This window comes from Aethalodelphis obliquidens, unplaced genomic scaffold, assembly GCF_003676395.1.
Source record: "Aethalodelphis obliquidens isolate GAN/ISIS:26980383/991018 unplaced genomic scaffold, ASM367639v1 scaffold44, whole genome shotgun sequence".
In the NCBI taxonomy this organism is placed as follows: Eukaryota; Metazoa; Chordata; class Mammalia; order Artiodactyla; family Delphinidae; genus Aethalodelphis; species Aethalodelphis obliquidens.
Window position 1 is genome coordinate 6851413 of NW_020837988.1, and position 13296 is coordinate 6864708.

General features: G+C 44.6%; 1 protein-coding gene across 4 annotated transcripts; it reads right to left on the reverse strand.

Moving 5' to 3' along the window:
• Positions 1-1102: 1102 nt before the first annotated feature.
• On the reverse strand, positions 1103-12878 carry JPT1 (Jupiter microtubule associated homolog 1). 4 transcript variants are annotated; one of them, XM_027080618.1, is made up of 6 exons: positions 12704-12878; positions 6541-6683; positions 6101-6198; positions 5671-5694; positions 5165-5183; positions 1103-1659 (listed from the first exon to the last, which is right to left on the reverse strand). In XM_027080618.1, exons 1-6 carry the CDS (start codon positions 12757-12759, stop codon positions 1568-1570), a joined length of 432 nt encoding a protein of 143 aa, XP_026936419.1. In that variant the 5' UTR covers positions 12760-12878; the 3' UTR covers positions 1103-1567. The 4 variants fall into 4 exon arrangements, with proteins under 4 accessions (XP_026936419.1, XP_026936420.1, XP_026936418.1 ...); XM_027080615.1 differs by lacking the exon at positions 1103-1659 and adding an exon at positions 1869-2140 and having other exon boundaries at positions 12704-12876; XM_027080619.1 differs by lacking the exon at positions 5671-5694 and having other exon boundaries at positions 12704-12877.
• Between the last annotated feature and the right edge of the window lie 418 nt (positions 12879-13296).

The window sequence follows — 13296 nt, forward strand, 5'->3', positions numbered from 1 at the left end:
CATGTTTACATAGAATTTTCTAAAATCTGTAATAGTACCAAAATGACTGGCAGAACACCTTTAGGCTAGGCACTTACCTTCACAGAATAAAAAACTAAAGCCAAGTTACAAGTTGTGACACAAATCAGGGACCTCTCTTGCCCAGGAGCTCCACCATTACTGAGAGAAAAGGGTGCAGGTTCCCTATCTCTGAAGTCATGACAAACCGTAACTCAGGTGATTGGTAGGGCTAACCTGTTCTGGTGAACCTGGAAAGACTGTGTAGCACAGCTGTTGATTTTCCATTTTGCAAATACTTTACACAGTAAGGGAGAAACACTTAACACCTCCACAACCTATGGTCACCCTTATTCTTCCCAAAGACATGCCCAGTAAGTCAGAATAGCTGGTGGTTACACACTAGGTTTGAGTCATTTCAGTCATGGGAAGGTTTTTAGAGGTGACCTCATTCAAAAGTCTTACTTTTAAGTTAGGAACCTGAGCTCCCAAATGACAAGCCCAAGGCACATAGCTGGTCGGTAGCACAGCTAGACCTAAAAAGCCGATTTACAGTGCCCAGTGGACACTTAATATAGCATGTTGGTCTGGAACTTTCTGCCTAGCAGCTAGTGAGCTTTCTCCCATCTTCTGTCTCCTGTATCACTTGAGAGGACTCAGATGACCCTGTCGCCTTCTATCTACGTGGACCCTTCCTTTCTTTGGAGCCTTCTTCTCTGACCACCCACCATTGAGAAGCACCCTACAGGCATGAGAGGGCTTGAAATTTTGAATGTTAGCACCCAGCACAGGAGGGTACGTCGTAGAAGAGTGTAAAGGTATTGGCTAATAATTATTTTGGATACCAATCATCCATATTATTCCTGTATTTTATTACCAGAGAGCCATTAATTTTCATTTTGGCATTCTGAACTCGTGCTCTCTGACTTGAAAGCTGCTTTCTTCAGAGAGAAGCCCACTTCTCTCTGGGCCTTCCTTAGTGTGTTTTAACTTTAATGGCTCATCAAATCATTGGGCAACAAGGTTGATAGTAACAAAGAAAAAAGCAACTAAACAAGTAGAACTCCTGAAACAATCTCAAAAAGATGACACAGGACACGGTGTTTCAAAATTTGTACATTGTTTACTTTAAGCAACAGTCCAGGATTGTGAAGTACAACACATTTTAAGGATGAGACTTTCTTTCATGGTCAAGCACCAGCATCATGCACACAGCTTCAAGTTATCTAAGAAGAGCACTGCCCCCGGGGCGGGGGGGGGGGTCCCTTCACCAGGAAGTCCCACTTCCATGTGGTCCCCACCCCTGCTTCACCACCTGGAGTTCGTCAGTCTGAGCGCACAGCGAAGCCTCCCTCTGCGTGGGAGCAGCAGGCTTTGCTCAGCCAGCCAAGTTAGTATCTGGCTGAAATATTTCTCAAGGTTCAGAAATGAAAGGCAGTTGTTTGTTTTGTGTTTTTGCTTTGCAGGCAGCAAGGCATGGGGCGCAGGCCTCTGTCGCTCCATATGGCACAGGAAGATGCTTTTTGCAACGGGCACTGACAAGTTAGGGCAACACCAGGTAGGTTCAGCATCAAGACACCCTTGTTTGGGGGGCCTGAAGGGACAGCGCCTGTGGACCGTTTACTGGCCTGTCCGATCCAGGCTTGGTAAACCCTAGTAAAGCTGACAAGAAAAGGGTTTTAAAAACCTCAGTACAAAAGATCCTCTAACACATTTGAAACCAATTTATCTGTTCTTAAAAACACGGTACTAAGTGTCACAAAGCTTTCCCTCCAATCTACTACTAGAAAACACTCATGCCAAGGCCTATAGACCCAGAGGAATCAGGACAGACAGAGAACCTGTTCTTCCAAAATAAAAAAAGACAGCAGTACATAAAGTGCTTCTTTTTTAATGAAACAAATCCAAAACATGTACAGTCAGGCTCAAGTTGTGCAGTTCACAAGCATGGAGAAAACAAAGAAACGAAACGACAGAGTTCAGGGCAGACGGAGCTAACCCAGGACGAGGCTGGACTTGCCACCAGGGGGGTTTCTCCGGGATGGCACGGGCGCCGGTGCCACTGGGCTGGGCACAGGGGCAGCGGGCACAGGCTTCTCCTCGCTCTGCCCCAGGCTGGCCTGCAAGTCTGTGTCTACGTTTTCTAGGAAAACAGAATGAAATTAAGGCTAATAACTATTCCCAGTGAAGATGAAAAGCCTAAGTGTTTTGGCTTTTGGGGTTTTTTTTTTGAGGATGGTTCAAACCATACCTAGAGCTATAAAGAAGAAACCAACAATTACCAGCCATCTGGCAGCCACTATCCAGAATTAACCACTGTTAATGTTTTGCCATATTTGTCCCCAGATCTTTTTCTGTGTACGTTCCTTTCTAAATTACAGAAATATATGAAGACATAAATATTTTAAATGAGAACATTACAGATAAGCTCTAGGTCCGTCTTCCCTGATGGTCCAGTGGTTAAGACTCCGCGTCCCCAATGCAGGGGGCCCGTCACAATATCTGGTCAGGGAACTAGATCCCACACACATGCTGCAGCTAAAAGCGCTAGGTCGCTGACCACCGCTCCACCTCTGTGGGTCTCCTCTCCCTATACACAGAGGCCCTACTACTAGTTGTGTGCATTCCTCTAGTGCATTTGTTTTATGTATATTTTGTGTATTGTGTTTCCAGCGAACAGTGTTTCTGTTGTATTTAACATAAATAATATCAACTTTTTCTTTTTTAACTTTTGGACATTCACCCCCACTTACACACACGGTCACGATCCACCTTGCTTAAATAACTGCTTTATAGTATGTACAGAGTATATATGATCAAGCCTCTACCGATAGCAAAAAATTGAAACTAATCCAACCGTTCCAAAACTGTAATGCGCGCACTCTGGAACGTGTGCCCACGGGGACACGAGCTGTCATCTTCCATTTGAACGGATTACACACCACCTTCCCCAGTGGCTGTACAAGTTCTGCCCCGCTGCCCGTGTGAGCGCGCGCCCTCCACCTCTCCATTTCCACCACGTGATAACCATCTCACCTGAATATCTGACGAACTGATGGGCGAAAAATATTTTTAAATTCCTGTTATATGTTACATTTTCATGACTAATGGGTGAGGTTGATTTTTTTTTTAAACGATACAATATCCAGTTGTACAGACATTTATTAAAGAATCTACCTCCCCGCTACTGATTTGTAATATATTAACCCAGTCACTCCCATCATGTTAACCCAGCACTTTCCACATTAAAGTCTTAAGAATTAGTGTATTATTATCCGATATCCTAAATATTGCTTGATTCCCTGACTGATTTGTGAAATTCCCAACAAGCATATATCCTTAAACAGGTAGTTCCCATTGAATCAAAGTCAAGAGTGACTGCAAAAGAAAAAACGCTAGGGACTTCCCCAGTGGCGCAGTGGTTAAGAATCCATCTGCCAGTGCAGGGGACACAGGTTCGAGCCCTGGTCCGGGAAGATCCCACATGCTATGGAGCAACTAAGCCCGTGTGCCACAACTACTGAAGCCCGCGCACCTAGAGCCCGTGCTCTGCAACAAGAGAAGCCACCGCAATGAGAAGCCCGCGCACCGCAACTAGAGAAAGCCCACGCGCAGCAACGAAGACCCAACACAGCCAAAAATAAATAAATGAATAAACTTTAAAAAATAAATAAATAAACTTCCTGGACTTTTTCCCTCTTTCTTCAAGATTTCCGAAGTCCTCCCTGTAGCCATTCCTGTGTTTACCCAAAAGATGATGGCAATATATCCAAACAAAATATGTTTTATTTCAACTGAGCAGAACAGCTTGGCTTTGCAGTGAAATTGCCAACAGAACTGGGGTCGACCTTTACTCTCCAGACCTGTCCTGAATGATTGTGCCCTTGTCATTTTATGCCAAATGAGCTGAAAGTAGCAGCAGTCAGGAACACAGAATAATCAGGTGGCAAAATTGATGATCATTTAAAAAAAAAAAGGAAGGACTTGCACTATACAGCTGCCTGTGCTATTCATTCACCTCAAGGATCTGCAACACTGAGCTGGGGGTGGGGGGGGGGGAGAATTAATCATTAGCAAATGACTTATCTTTTCCTAACTTCAGGGCTCTCACTTCTCTGGGCTCCCCAAATTTCTCATTATATCCATTGGCCAAAATTAGTGAAAGATTAGCTGATGCTTGCTAAACAAGGTCTGACATTGGAAGTACTTCAGAATATGAAAAGCAGCAGAATCAAAAAGCCTAGATTTTCTTTACCTCTAGAACAATCTTTTTAAAATGGAACAAGCTGGACAGGAACAATAACTAATACACCTTCAGTCCAGTGAGAACCTAATCTGTCCGTGGAGGGAAAACCCAGGTAATGCTCAATGGTTCAGAAGATTCTCCTCCCGTCATGCCCAGCAAGAAACGATGAGAGGACAGAAGGGGAATGTGATTCTCGTTAAACATTTCTGTTTCCCTGGAAGATTGACTCGCAAATTGTAATGGCAGAAAAAGGCCTTGAGGAAGCAGCTTCATCCTCCTAGATCAGGGCGCCCTGTGACGGCTGCATGTCACTGAGTCAACTTTAACCTGACTGCTGCTGGCCGACATGCGTAAACCTCTCATCACACGCACCGGCAACTCTCTGGCGCTTGTTGAAGAAGTGCCAATAAGTACTTCAAAGGTTTTAAATAATTAAATGATTACAGCTCATTTCCACATGTAATTGGTGATATGGGTGCTAAATGAAAACTTCACCGGCCCGCTAAGTCATCATTCACGAGATCACAGGGTTACAGCAGCTCAGTATAAAATCAAACATTTTCTAAATTAAATGCTGAGGGCTGACTTGAAATGCTAGAGACTTTTACTAAAAAGCTCTCATTGAGTGTAACAAATACCAACCTGCTTAACGCCCGTCTGTTCTTAAAGGATTCTCCAGTGGTTTTCCTTTCTAGTACGTTTCTAGCATTGCTCTCACTGCTGGCCGATACCAAACGTGGCCACACTTGCTAGCTTTCCAGTTTCATTTTGCCTTCCTCTCCACCCAGAGGGCGCTGGCATTGGGGTAAAGCCAGGTTCACTCCCCAATCTCCTTCCCCAAGACATGACTTGAATACAAATTCCAGTCTATTCTAACATTTACAGAACCAGAAGTTGTGATGCTTTTTCAGAAGTACTCACCATGAACATCACCTTCTCCCTGGAAAAGAAAAAAATTAACAATTTACTTCAGATTTTAATTTTGCCACACACAAAGAAAAACAGAGTTCAGAGAAGCTACTGTCTATTTGAAGCCAAATGTGAAGTTTTGTTTTGATGTAGTCAAGTTCAGGGTCACGCTGCCATTACAGTAAACAAACTTTATTCACCCTGGGACAATGCTACACAGAAATGCTGCTGGACAAATTGTCCTGGTGCCAGTAACATGCCCCAAACACCAAAAAAACCTTAACATTTACGCTGATGACCTAATATCAATTCACATTTCAGAGGATCTTTTATCAGAACAGGAAATTGGCAAACCTGTCCTTCCACTCCCCCCTCCTTTCTCCTGATCTAGCTGTTGAAGGACCTCCATCAATTCCAGAGCCTTTCTGCAGGTCTCCCCACACCCAGATGGCTGATGCCTCCATGTGCTCTGAGGTGGGACTCAGGGGGACATCCCACCAGGCTTTCCAAACCCATACCTGGGGCTCACAGGCCGTGATCACCTGCAGACAAAGAATGGTAACACCATGGTATACAGCCTCCTGGAGTTCAGCTCAGAACAACTGGGCAACCTCTGCCAACAACTGAAACAGTCCTTGAGCTCAGATATGCTACTATGTGTGAGATACACACGGAGTACGAGTGATCCAGTTTCAAAAATCAATACTGAAGGACAGAGACTAATCCTAGTGGTAGCAGAGACATACGAACAGACCAAGATCCCACTGACTCACCTTTCTGACTGTCAATCTTCCATCACCAGTATGGTTAGTCCCTTTCCTAACTACCTTTATGTAAAACTCCAGTGGCAGGTCTCAGTACAATGGGGGTGGTGCAGGGCAGGTGGAATTAATTTCTCAACTGTATAAACCTCAAAGCCTGTCTTTCCCCCCATACTGTCACACTGACCTTCAGATCTAAGAAGTCTCCAGGGTTTGCTTCAGAAGAGTTACTTCTCTGGGGTCCAGATGACTCAGAATCTTCCCGGCCACCACAAGACTTGGCACCTGAATCAAAATATACTTTCTTAAGGAATACAATGGAAAGACCTAAAGCAAAACACTATTTAATTAGTCTCATACTACAACATGAGCTAACAGTGTTAGGGAGTGACGGCTTAAAAGTTCTACAGAGGGTCTAAATAACCCAGTCTGACGGTTGTCCTTATTCTGATCCGTTACACAGACTCCCAGCATTTCCCATTTCTTAGTCCTCGTCTCTCCTCCCATGACAAGCTTTAATTGTTGTCTCTCATGATTAAGCTAGATTTTACTCATCAGCACAAAACCAGCTGTGGTGGTTCTGCTGGGTCCGTCCCTTTGACCAGGGATCACGGATACTAGCAGTACCTGCCGACTTGGCCCAGGAAGGGGGATTTTCCTCAGGTGTCCCAAAGATGCTAGAGGCCATTTTATTCCGCCTCACAGGTTGTTCTGTTGGTTCATCAAAACCTAATGAAAAATTGGATCCACCACCTGGAGGCCGCAAAACCCTAGGAATGATGGCAAAACAACGATTTCAGATCAGATCAAAACATTTCTTGGCACACTTGTTTTCAAACACCTTTCATTTTTCTCAACCACTCATTCCACCTATCCACCCCCCCCCACACACACACACAAAAGAGAGCTGCTAATGGGAAAATTAGGAATTGATTTCACCGTGGTATAAATTCAGTGCTGGATGTTAAGGTATGAAATCCCGCTCTGTAGTATCTGTGGCGAGGTTGTGCATCACACAAGGCAGCTGAAACGGCCCGAAAGCACCCATAGCAGGCTGGTCGGCATCCCATTTTAGGAAAAGGCAGAAACCTAATGGATGTTGTCTATCAGGCTCAGCTGGACACACTTGCAAAGAAGTTGAGAAGCACATCTTGTTATTTATTTAAAAAAAAAACTGTTCGGGGGACTTCCCCAGTGGTCCAGTGGTAAAGAACCCACCTTCCAATGCAGGGGACTCAGGTTCAATCCCTGGTCAGGGAACTAAGATCCCATATGCCCCATAGCGCAGCCAAAAAAAAAAAAAAAAAGGGTTCCATTTTTATTTTCAACGAAATTTTTTAAATGGAAGAATATACATATAAAAGTTGACCAATTTAGAAGCCCAAGGAAAACTGGTAATAGTCTCTCCCGTCTCAGCATGACTCACAAGCCCTGTCTATACACTTGTACCTCACTGTTCTCACTAATCATCATGAGTGACCAGCCACAAGGAGAAAGTCAATGAGAAATTCAGTTTAGGACCCCATGGCATGCTGTGTGTCCAGGCACCTTTAGATACCATCTACAGCTGTTTTGTTTGACAAGGAAATACAGCACATTCACATTTCCAGGTCTTCTTGACACAGGTTGACCAGTTTGTCCCCTCTGTGGAAAAACTCAATTGAATTTGTCCTGTCACCACTCAAAACAGAAAATGGAGATGGTTTCATGGAAAGATTTTCTAACTACAGATTCACTTCCTTTATTGGTGATCAGAGTGGTCTGTTTTTCTATTAAATCATTTTGAGTAAGAAACATTTTTCTAGGAAGGTGTCCATTTCATTCAAGTTTCCAAATAAATACGATTGTCATTTGTAAACTCAGCTCTGCAAGTTTTCAAACATAAGGTCTTTCTAGTTCACTGATTTCCAGCTTTTCATTACCACACGGACAACAAAGTCTGTGTGACATGTTCCCCTGAAATTTGATAAGATGTGCCTTATGGCTTGATATGTGGTCAATTTTGTAAATCTTCTATACGTGCTTGAAAAGAATGTGTATCTGCCAGTATTCTATGTGTCTACCAGATAAAGCCTGTAACTGAGTTGTTCAAATCTGATTATTAAATATGGTTTATCAATTACTGAGATTTCTGTTATCAACTTCTACTACAATGGGGGTTTTGTTAGTTTCTCCTCAGGACTCTGTCAAGACAGAGTTCTCTCTCAAAAAGACCACCACTGGGGAACCGCACTTCCACTGCAGGGGACATGGGTTCGATCCCTGATCGGGGAACTAAGATCCTGCAAGCCACACGGTGCAGGGGGAAAAAAAAAAGACCACCACTGCAGTATTTTATTTAGTTCGGTAGGGAGAACTGCGTTGGGTTAACTGGCTAGTCATTTTGATTAAAGAAACAAAATATATATTCTTAACTCACTTCATTTACCAAAATAAATTCCAGCTAGGTCAAATAGTTCAATTTAAAGCCTAAGACAAAAATATTGGAAGAAAACATGTACGAATATGGTCCTAGTCTTGAAGAAAAGGGCTTTCCTTCTAAGCACAAGATGAAAGCCAGAAACCATGAAAAATGGACAGATTAAACTTGGCAAAAATACACATTTGACAAAGGGTAATATAAATGCTTTTAAAAATAATTTTAAAAATCGAGAGAAAAAGGGACAAAAGGTAAACAGACAATTAAAAAATATGGATCACGTCTAAACACTGAAAATTTAAATTCACAAGCAAATAAATGAAATTTAAAACAAAAGGATATATTTTTTGCTTATTAGGCTGGTAAAGATGAAAAAAATGCCAATTTCCAGCATGAATTAAAGTGTGAGAATATAAATTTGCACAAACTTTCTAAAGAACATTCTGATAAAACGTATCAAATGTTTAAGTTTGCATCTTATATGAACTTCTACTTCCAGAAGTTATCCTAAGTAGATAATTAGACATATGTACAAGAACACTTGCAGACGTAGGCTTGGTTACACCTAAGCAGAACACAAGGAAATCGAGATAAACTTCGCCTCTCAACCATATCTAGTTCTTAACCATCTTCTCCAACCCAGTCAGGCCACTTTCTTCACTGTTCAGTGAACTGTTCTGGCTTATCTCCACCTTGGAGTATTTACTCCCATATTTCCTCCTGCCCAGAGCACTCTCCACCCTTTCCTTGGCGACTATTTCAAAATCCAGCCCATTTCTTAAACCTCCACCTCCTCCATGAAGCCCTCCATGACCCTGAAGAATGACAAGTAGGACACTGAGAGGAAAGCATGTTAGACACCCTCCTTCTGGTCACCAGCTCTTTCTGTAAAGGGCCAAATAGTAAATATTTTTGGCTTGTGCTTCGTTTGGTCTTTTGCAACTGTTTAGCTCCATCACGTAGCACAAAGGCAGCCATAGACAACACAAAAACGAATGAGTGCAGCTATGTTCCAATAAAACTTTATTTCTGGACACTGAAATTTGATTTTCATGTCCTTTTCACAAGTCATGAAAGATTCTTCTTCTTGCCTTTTTCAACCATTTATCAATGTAAAAATCAGGTGCCAGCTGGGCTTGGCTCTCCTCTATCTAGTTCAGCAAATAGCCTCATTTTTTAAGAGAACGAAGTCAGGCCTTGAGAAGTTCTAAATAAATTGCCCAGCATTAGTTAAGTGACAGAGATGGGGCCAAATCCCAAATCCTCTCTCCCTGACAGGCACACAAGACATGCTCAAAGTGCTGAAATAGGGGAACCACTCTAATGCCATTTTTCTCTTTAAACTACATACCTATGTGGTTGGTGCTTTGATTGCTTTTCTTGTTTTCTAGCCTTAGACTGAAGCTATTTCTTATATACATCCTCTAGCATCCTCCCCTAAATCTAATATTCGTGTCTGTGTCCATAGTAAAATTCAGTACTCAATTTATACTAAATTAAAATTTCATTATTTTCCCCGTGCGGGCAGGGAAGACCCGCTTTTATAACATGTAAAACATTAAAAAACCCCACTGTTTCTAAGTCTCAGATATTAAATATCCACTTAGATTAAATTCATTATATGAATTAAGATAAATGTGTTCAGGCATACCTCTTATAAAGATAATTTTAGGTTTGCTAATTAAATTGTTTAAATCATAATTAAAGGTATGTTATAAATTCTTAATAGTCATTTTCTTATGTTAAAGTTGGAAGTGACTAGGTTTTTATCATTTGTACCTCAAATCAACAGACACTTGAAATACTATAATCAAAATTAACCTGCTTCAGGGAATAACCTGGTGGTCCAGGCTCCACGCTTCCACAGGATGAGGCACAGTTTGGGGAACTAAGATCCCAAAACAAAAAACAAAATTAACTTGCTTCACTGTCATCCCCTTCATCCCCTAGAGATTAGAATGATTTTCCTTACTATCATAATTAAATTCTCATGAATTATTTCAGCAAGATGAAAATCTTCAGAACCCTAATGGGCCAGGAAATTTTTTTTTGCCTTAAAAAAAAAAAGACACTAGAACCCAATCACCAGCTTAAAAAGAAAGTCAAAGCTCTGACCGGACCAACTTTTTAAAGGTCTGTGTTCCTCTTGCAATAGCAGGTACTACCTACTCCGATGACGTCAGTGTTGGAGAGCCCATTTGTAACAGCGAGACATCCCCAAACAAAGGATTTGGATCATAAGACAGAAATTATTTCAATTTTATTTTTTAAGATCCTGCTGTTTTTTCTGAACTATGCACATGACTAGGTCAGGATTACACATCCGAGGCTCAACAAAAATGTGTCCGTGTACTGCGGATAGCAATTTTCAAAAAATTACTTTTTCTTTCTTCTCTCTTTAAGTCCCAGAGTTGCTCTATGATCTTTGCAGGTCATTCCTTCCTATCGAACTAAATTTATAATGTGTTTATGGAGCCAGGAAAATGTTACTGGAGAAAAGAAGTTTAAGAGAATTAGGTGAGATTCTACAAGAAGGAAAGGTAGGAAGTAAATAAAAGGACAAAATGCTACAGTCTTGAGATTACAATATTGGAGGGAAATTGATGACAACAGGCGAATTAAAACATTTATTTTGCAGACCCAAAAGTCATTTATGTCTCACATTTCAAAGATACAAATCAAAAAGCTAGTGTGAGGATTCATTTGACCTGGTTACTTAAATTCTTTGTGAAGCACTAAACTGCACTCAACCCCAAAGGATAAAACCTCAGATTTTTTAATATAATGTGTAAATTTTCACATTCCAATCACTACAGTATGACCAGCATAAAGTTGGCCTCACAGCACAAAATGAAAAACCGAGGTTCAATTTGTTCCAGCGTCCTCTGAAAAAAAATGATCTCACTGGAAGGATGACAACAGAAGAGGGAGTGACCAGTGTTTTCGTAGGTCTATCCTACTCAAGTTCCCCTTCCTCCCAGTAACACACTAATTTATTTTTTTAAATCTTTCCCATTCTTTTCTACATTTTGAAAGGGAAAGGAATGAGTTGAAAAGCAATGTCATTTCCAACACTCCCTCCTAAGACTCACTGCTGAGGCCTGCTTTTTGTCCCCAAGGACTCCAACCCTTGTGAGACACTGCTATTTCACGGCTGTCTTCTTAGCCCCACAAAATGGCTCCCTTTGTGCCACTTGCCCAGGACCCCCAAGGCTGGCCACACATGACTTCAGGTCATGATCAATGAAGAAGAGATGCTCAGAAAAAGTGGAATCTAAGCTTCCTCCACGCCTTGAGCAGGATCCCTGAGATGCCTGTATCCCACCTTAAAGAACAGCGTGCATGCACTTAGCCGAGACAATGTAGACATCTACCACCGCATCCAAACCCTTCCACCAAGTTAGGCAAGGGCTTGGAAAAGGGACCCTCCCAGTCCAAACACCGTGCCCAGGGCCCCCTTCCCCAAATGCAGTGGCATGAGTGGCCAGAAACGCCCCGGCTACGCAGGTGGAGATAGTACGGAAGAGACAATGGATGTCTCCGGCCCCGCCCAAGAACAGGAAACCTCCTCCGGCAGGGGAATCGCGGCCAGAGGTGAACTCATTTTGCATACGTCAAAGGGGGAAGCGAAAGAGGTGGGTTGCAAACACCGAGGTCCGAAGGTCTGAGCGCAGAAAACCCACTCGGAACGACTCGCTCCCCCTCCCGTTCGGAGGTGGGCGCGGGAGGGGAAGGAGCAGGGGTCTTTCCTTTGTTAGCAGAGGGGGAGGCACTTCGCGGAGGGCTGACGGCTGGGTCCTGAACGGGGGTGAGGGTCGCGACGACCAGCCCCGCCCGAACACAAATGCCACCTGCCGGGCGGACCCGAGTGGGTAGGAGCCCGCCGGACCGATCGCTGCGGCTGCAGGATCTGACCGCCACGCCGGGCGCGGGGCCACCACCTGCCCCGGGCCAGAGGCACGAGCGCGTGGGCGGGGGTGGGACAATAGGGCCGGATCAAGGTGCCCCGCGGGCTGCCCGGGCACCCGGGGCCCAAGACCACCGCCCTGGGGACGAGCCAGCCACGCCACAAAAGGGAGAAAGCGAACCCTCTCGGCACATACCGACTAACGAAAACCCGCCGCGCTGCGAGCGCGAGCGGCCACGGCCCTCCCCAGCCCCTAGCTCCAGGGAAGGAATGAATGGAAGAGGAGCAGGAATCGGGCGGGGCCGGCGCGTCAGGTTAGCCGGCGGCACAAAGGGGGAGCCGGTGGCCGAGCCCCACCGCCCGGCCGAGCGCGAGAGCAGCGCCCCGGGCACGTTACCGCCGACGACCTGCCGCCAGACCCGCCTGGCCCCCTGGGCAGCGGCCCTCCCGCCCCCGATCCTCACCGGGAGCTATTCCTGCTGTTGGGGTCGACGCCCTTGAAGGTGGTGGTGGTGGTCATGGCGCCGAGGAGCGAGGTAGGCTGGCGCGGGAGCGGAGAGCTGAAAGGGTCAGGTCTGAGGAGCGTAGAGTACCCCGACAGCCCACAACCGGCGACCGCTGCAAGAGCCTCCGCCGCTGTTTGCCAACCGGACCGCGGCCTTTATAGGGCTCACAAACCCCGCCCCCGCCCCGGCGGCATTGGCCAATTCAAACGGGCCTCTTCACTCCTATTGGCTTCCTGGAGTGCCAAGCATCCTGCGGCTTCACGACGGGCTGAGGCGGCCCCTGCTCAGCCTAAACCCACCCTCTTCCTGGTCAGGGAAGGTCTAGGGAAGTTTCCCCTCCCCCACCCTCAAATCTCGGAGATGATTGGACAAAGGACAAACCTGCCCCGCGCTCGGTACAAGTTGTGCTCACTGTCACTTAAAAAAGTTACCTTGATAGAAGGAAAAGCTCGCTCTGGGCGAGTTGGAATCCGCAAGCCGAGGGCACGTTTATCTTTACCATTCATTTATTTGCCTTACTTATGGAGGGTAGCAAGGGCATACTCCTCAAG

Bases quoted from the DNA above. Each gene is read 5' to 3' on its own strand.
- JPT1 (XM_027080615.1), bottom strand. From the start codon at position 12,759: ATGACCACCACCACCACCTTCAAGGGCGTCGACCCCAACAGCAGGAAT. The intron at 6,199-6,540 runs GTACTGCTAGTA...ATTTTGATTCAG, and splicing joins TTCCTGGGCCAAGTCGGCAG to GTGCCAAGTCTTGTGGTGGC. The intron at 5,695-6,100 runs GTCAGTGTGACA...CTTTGTCTGCAG, and splicing joins GAGACTTCTTAGATCTGAAG to GTGATCACGGCCTGTGAGCC.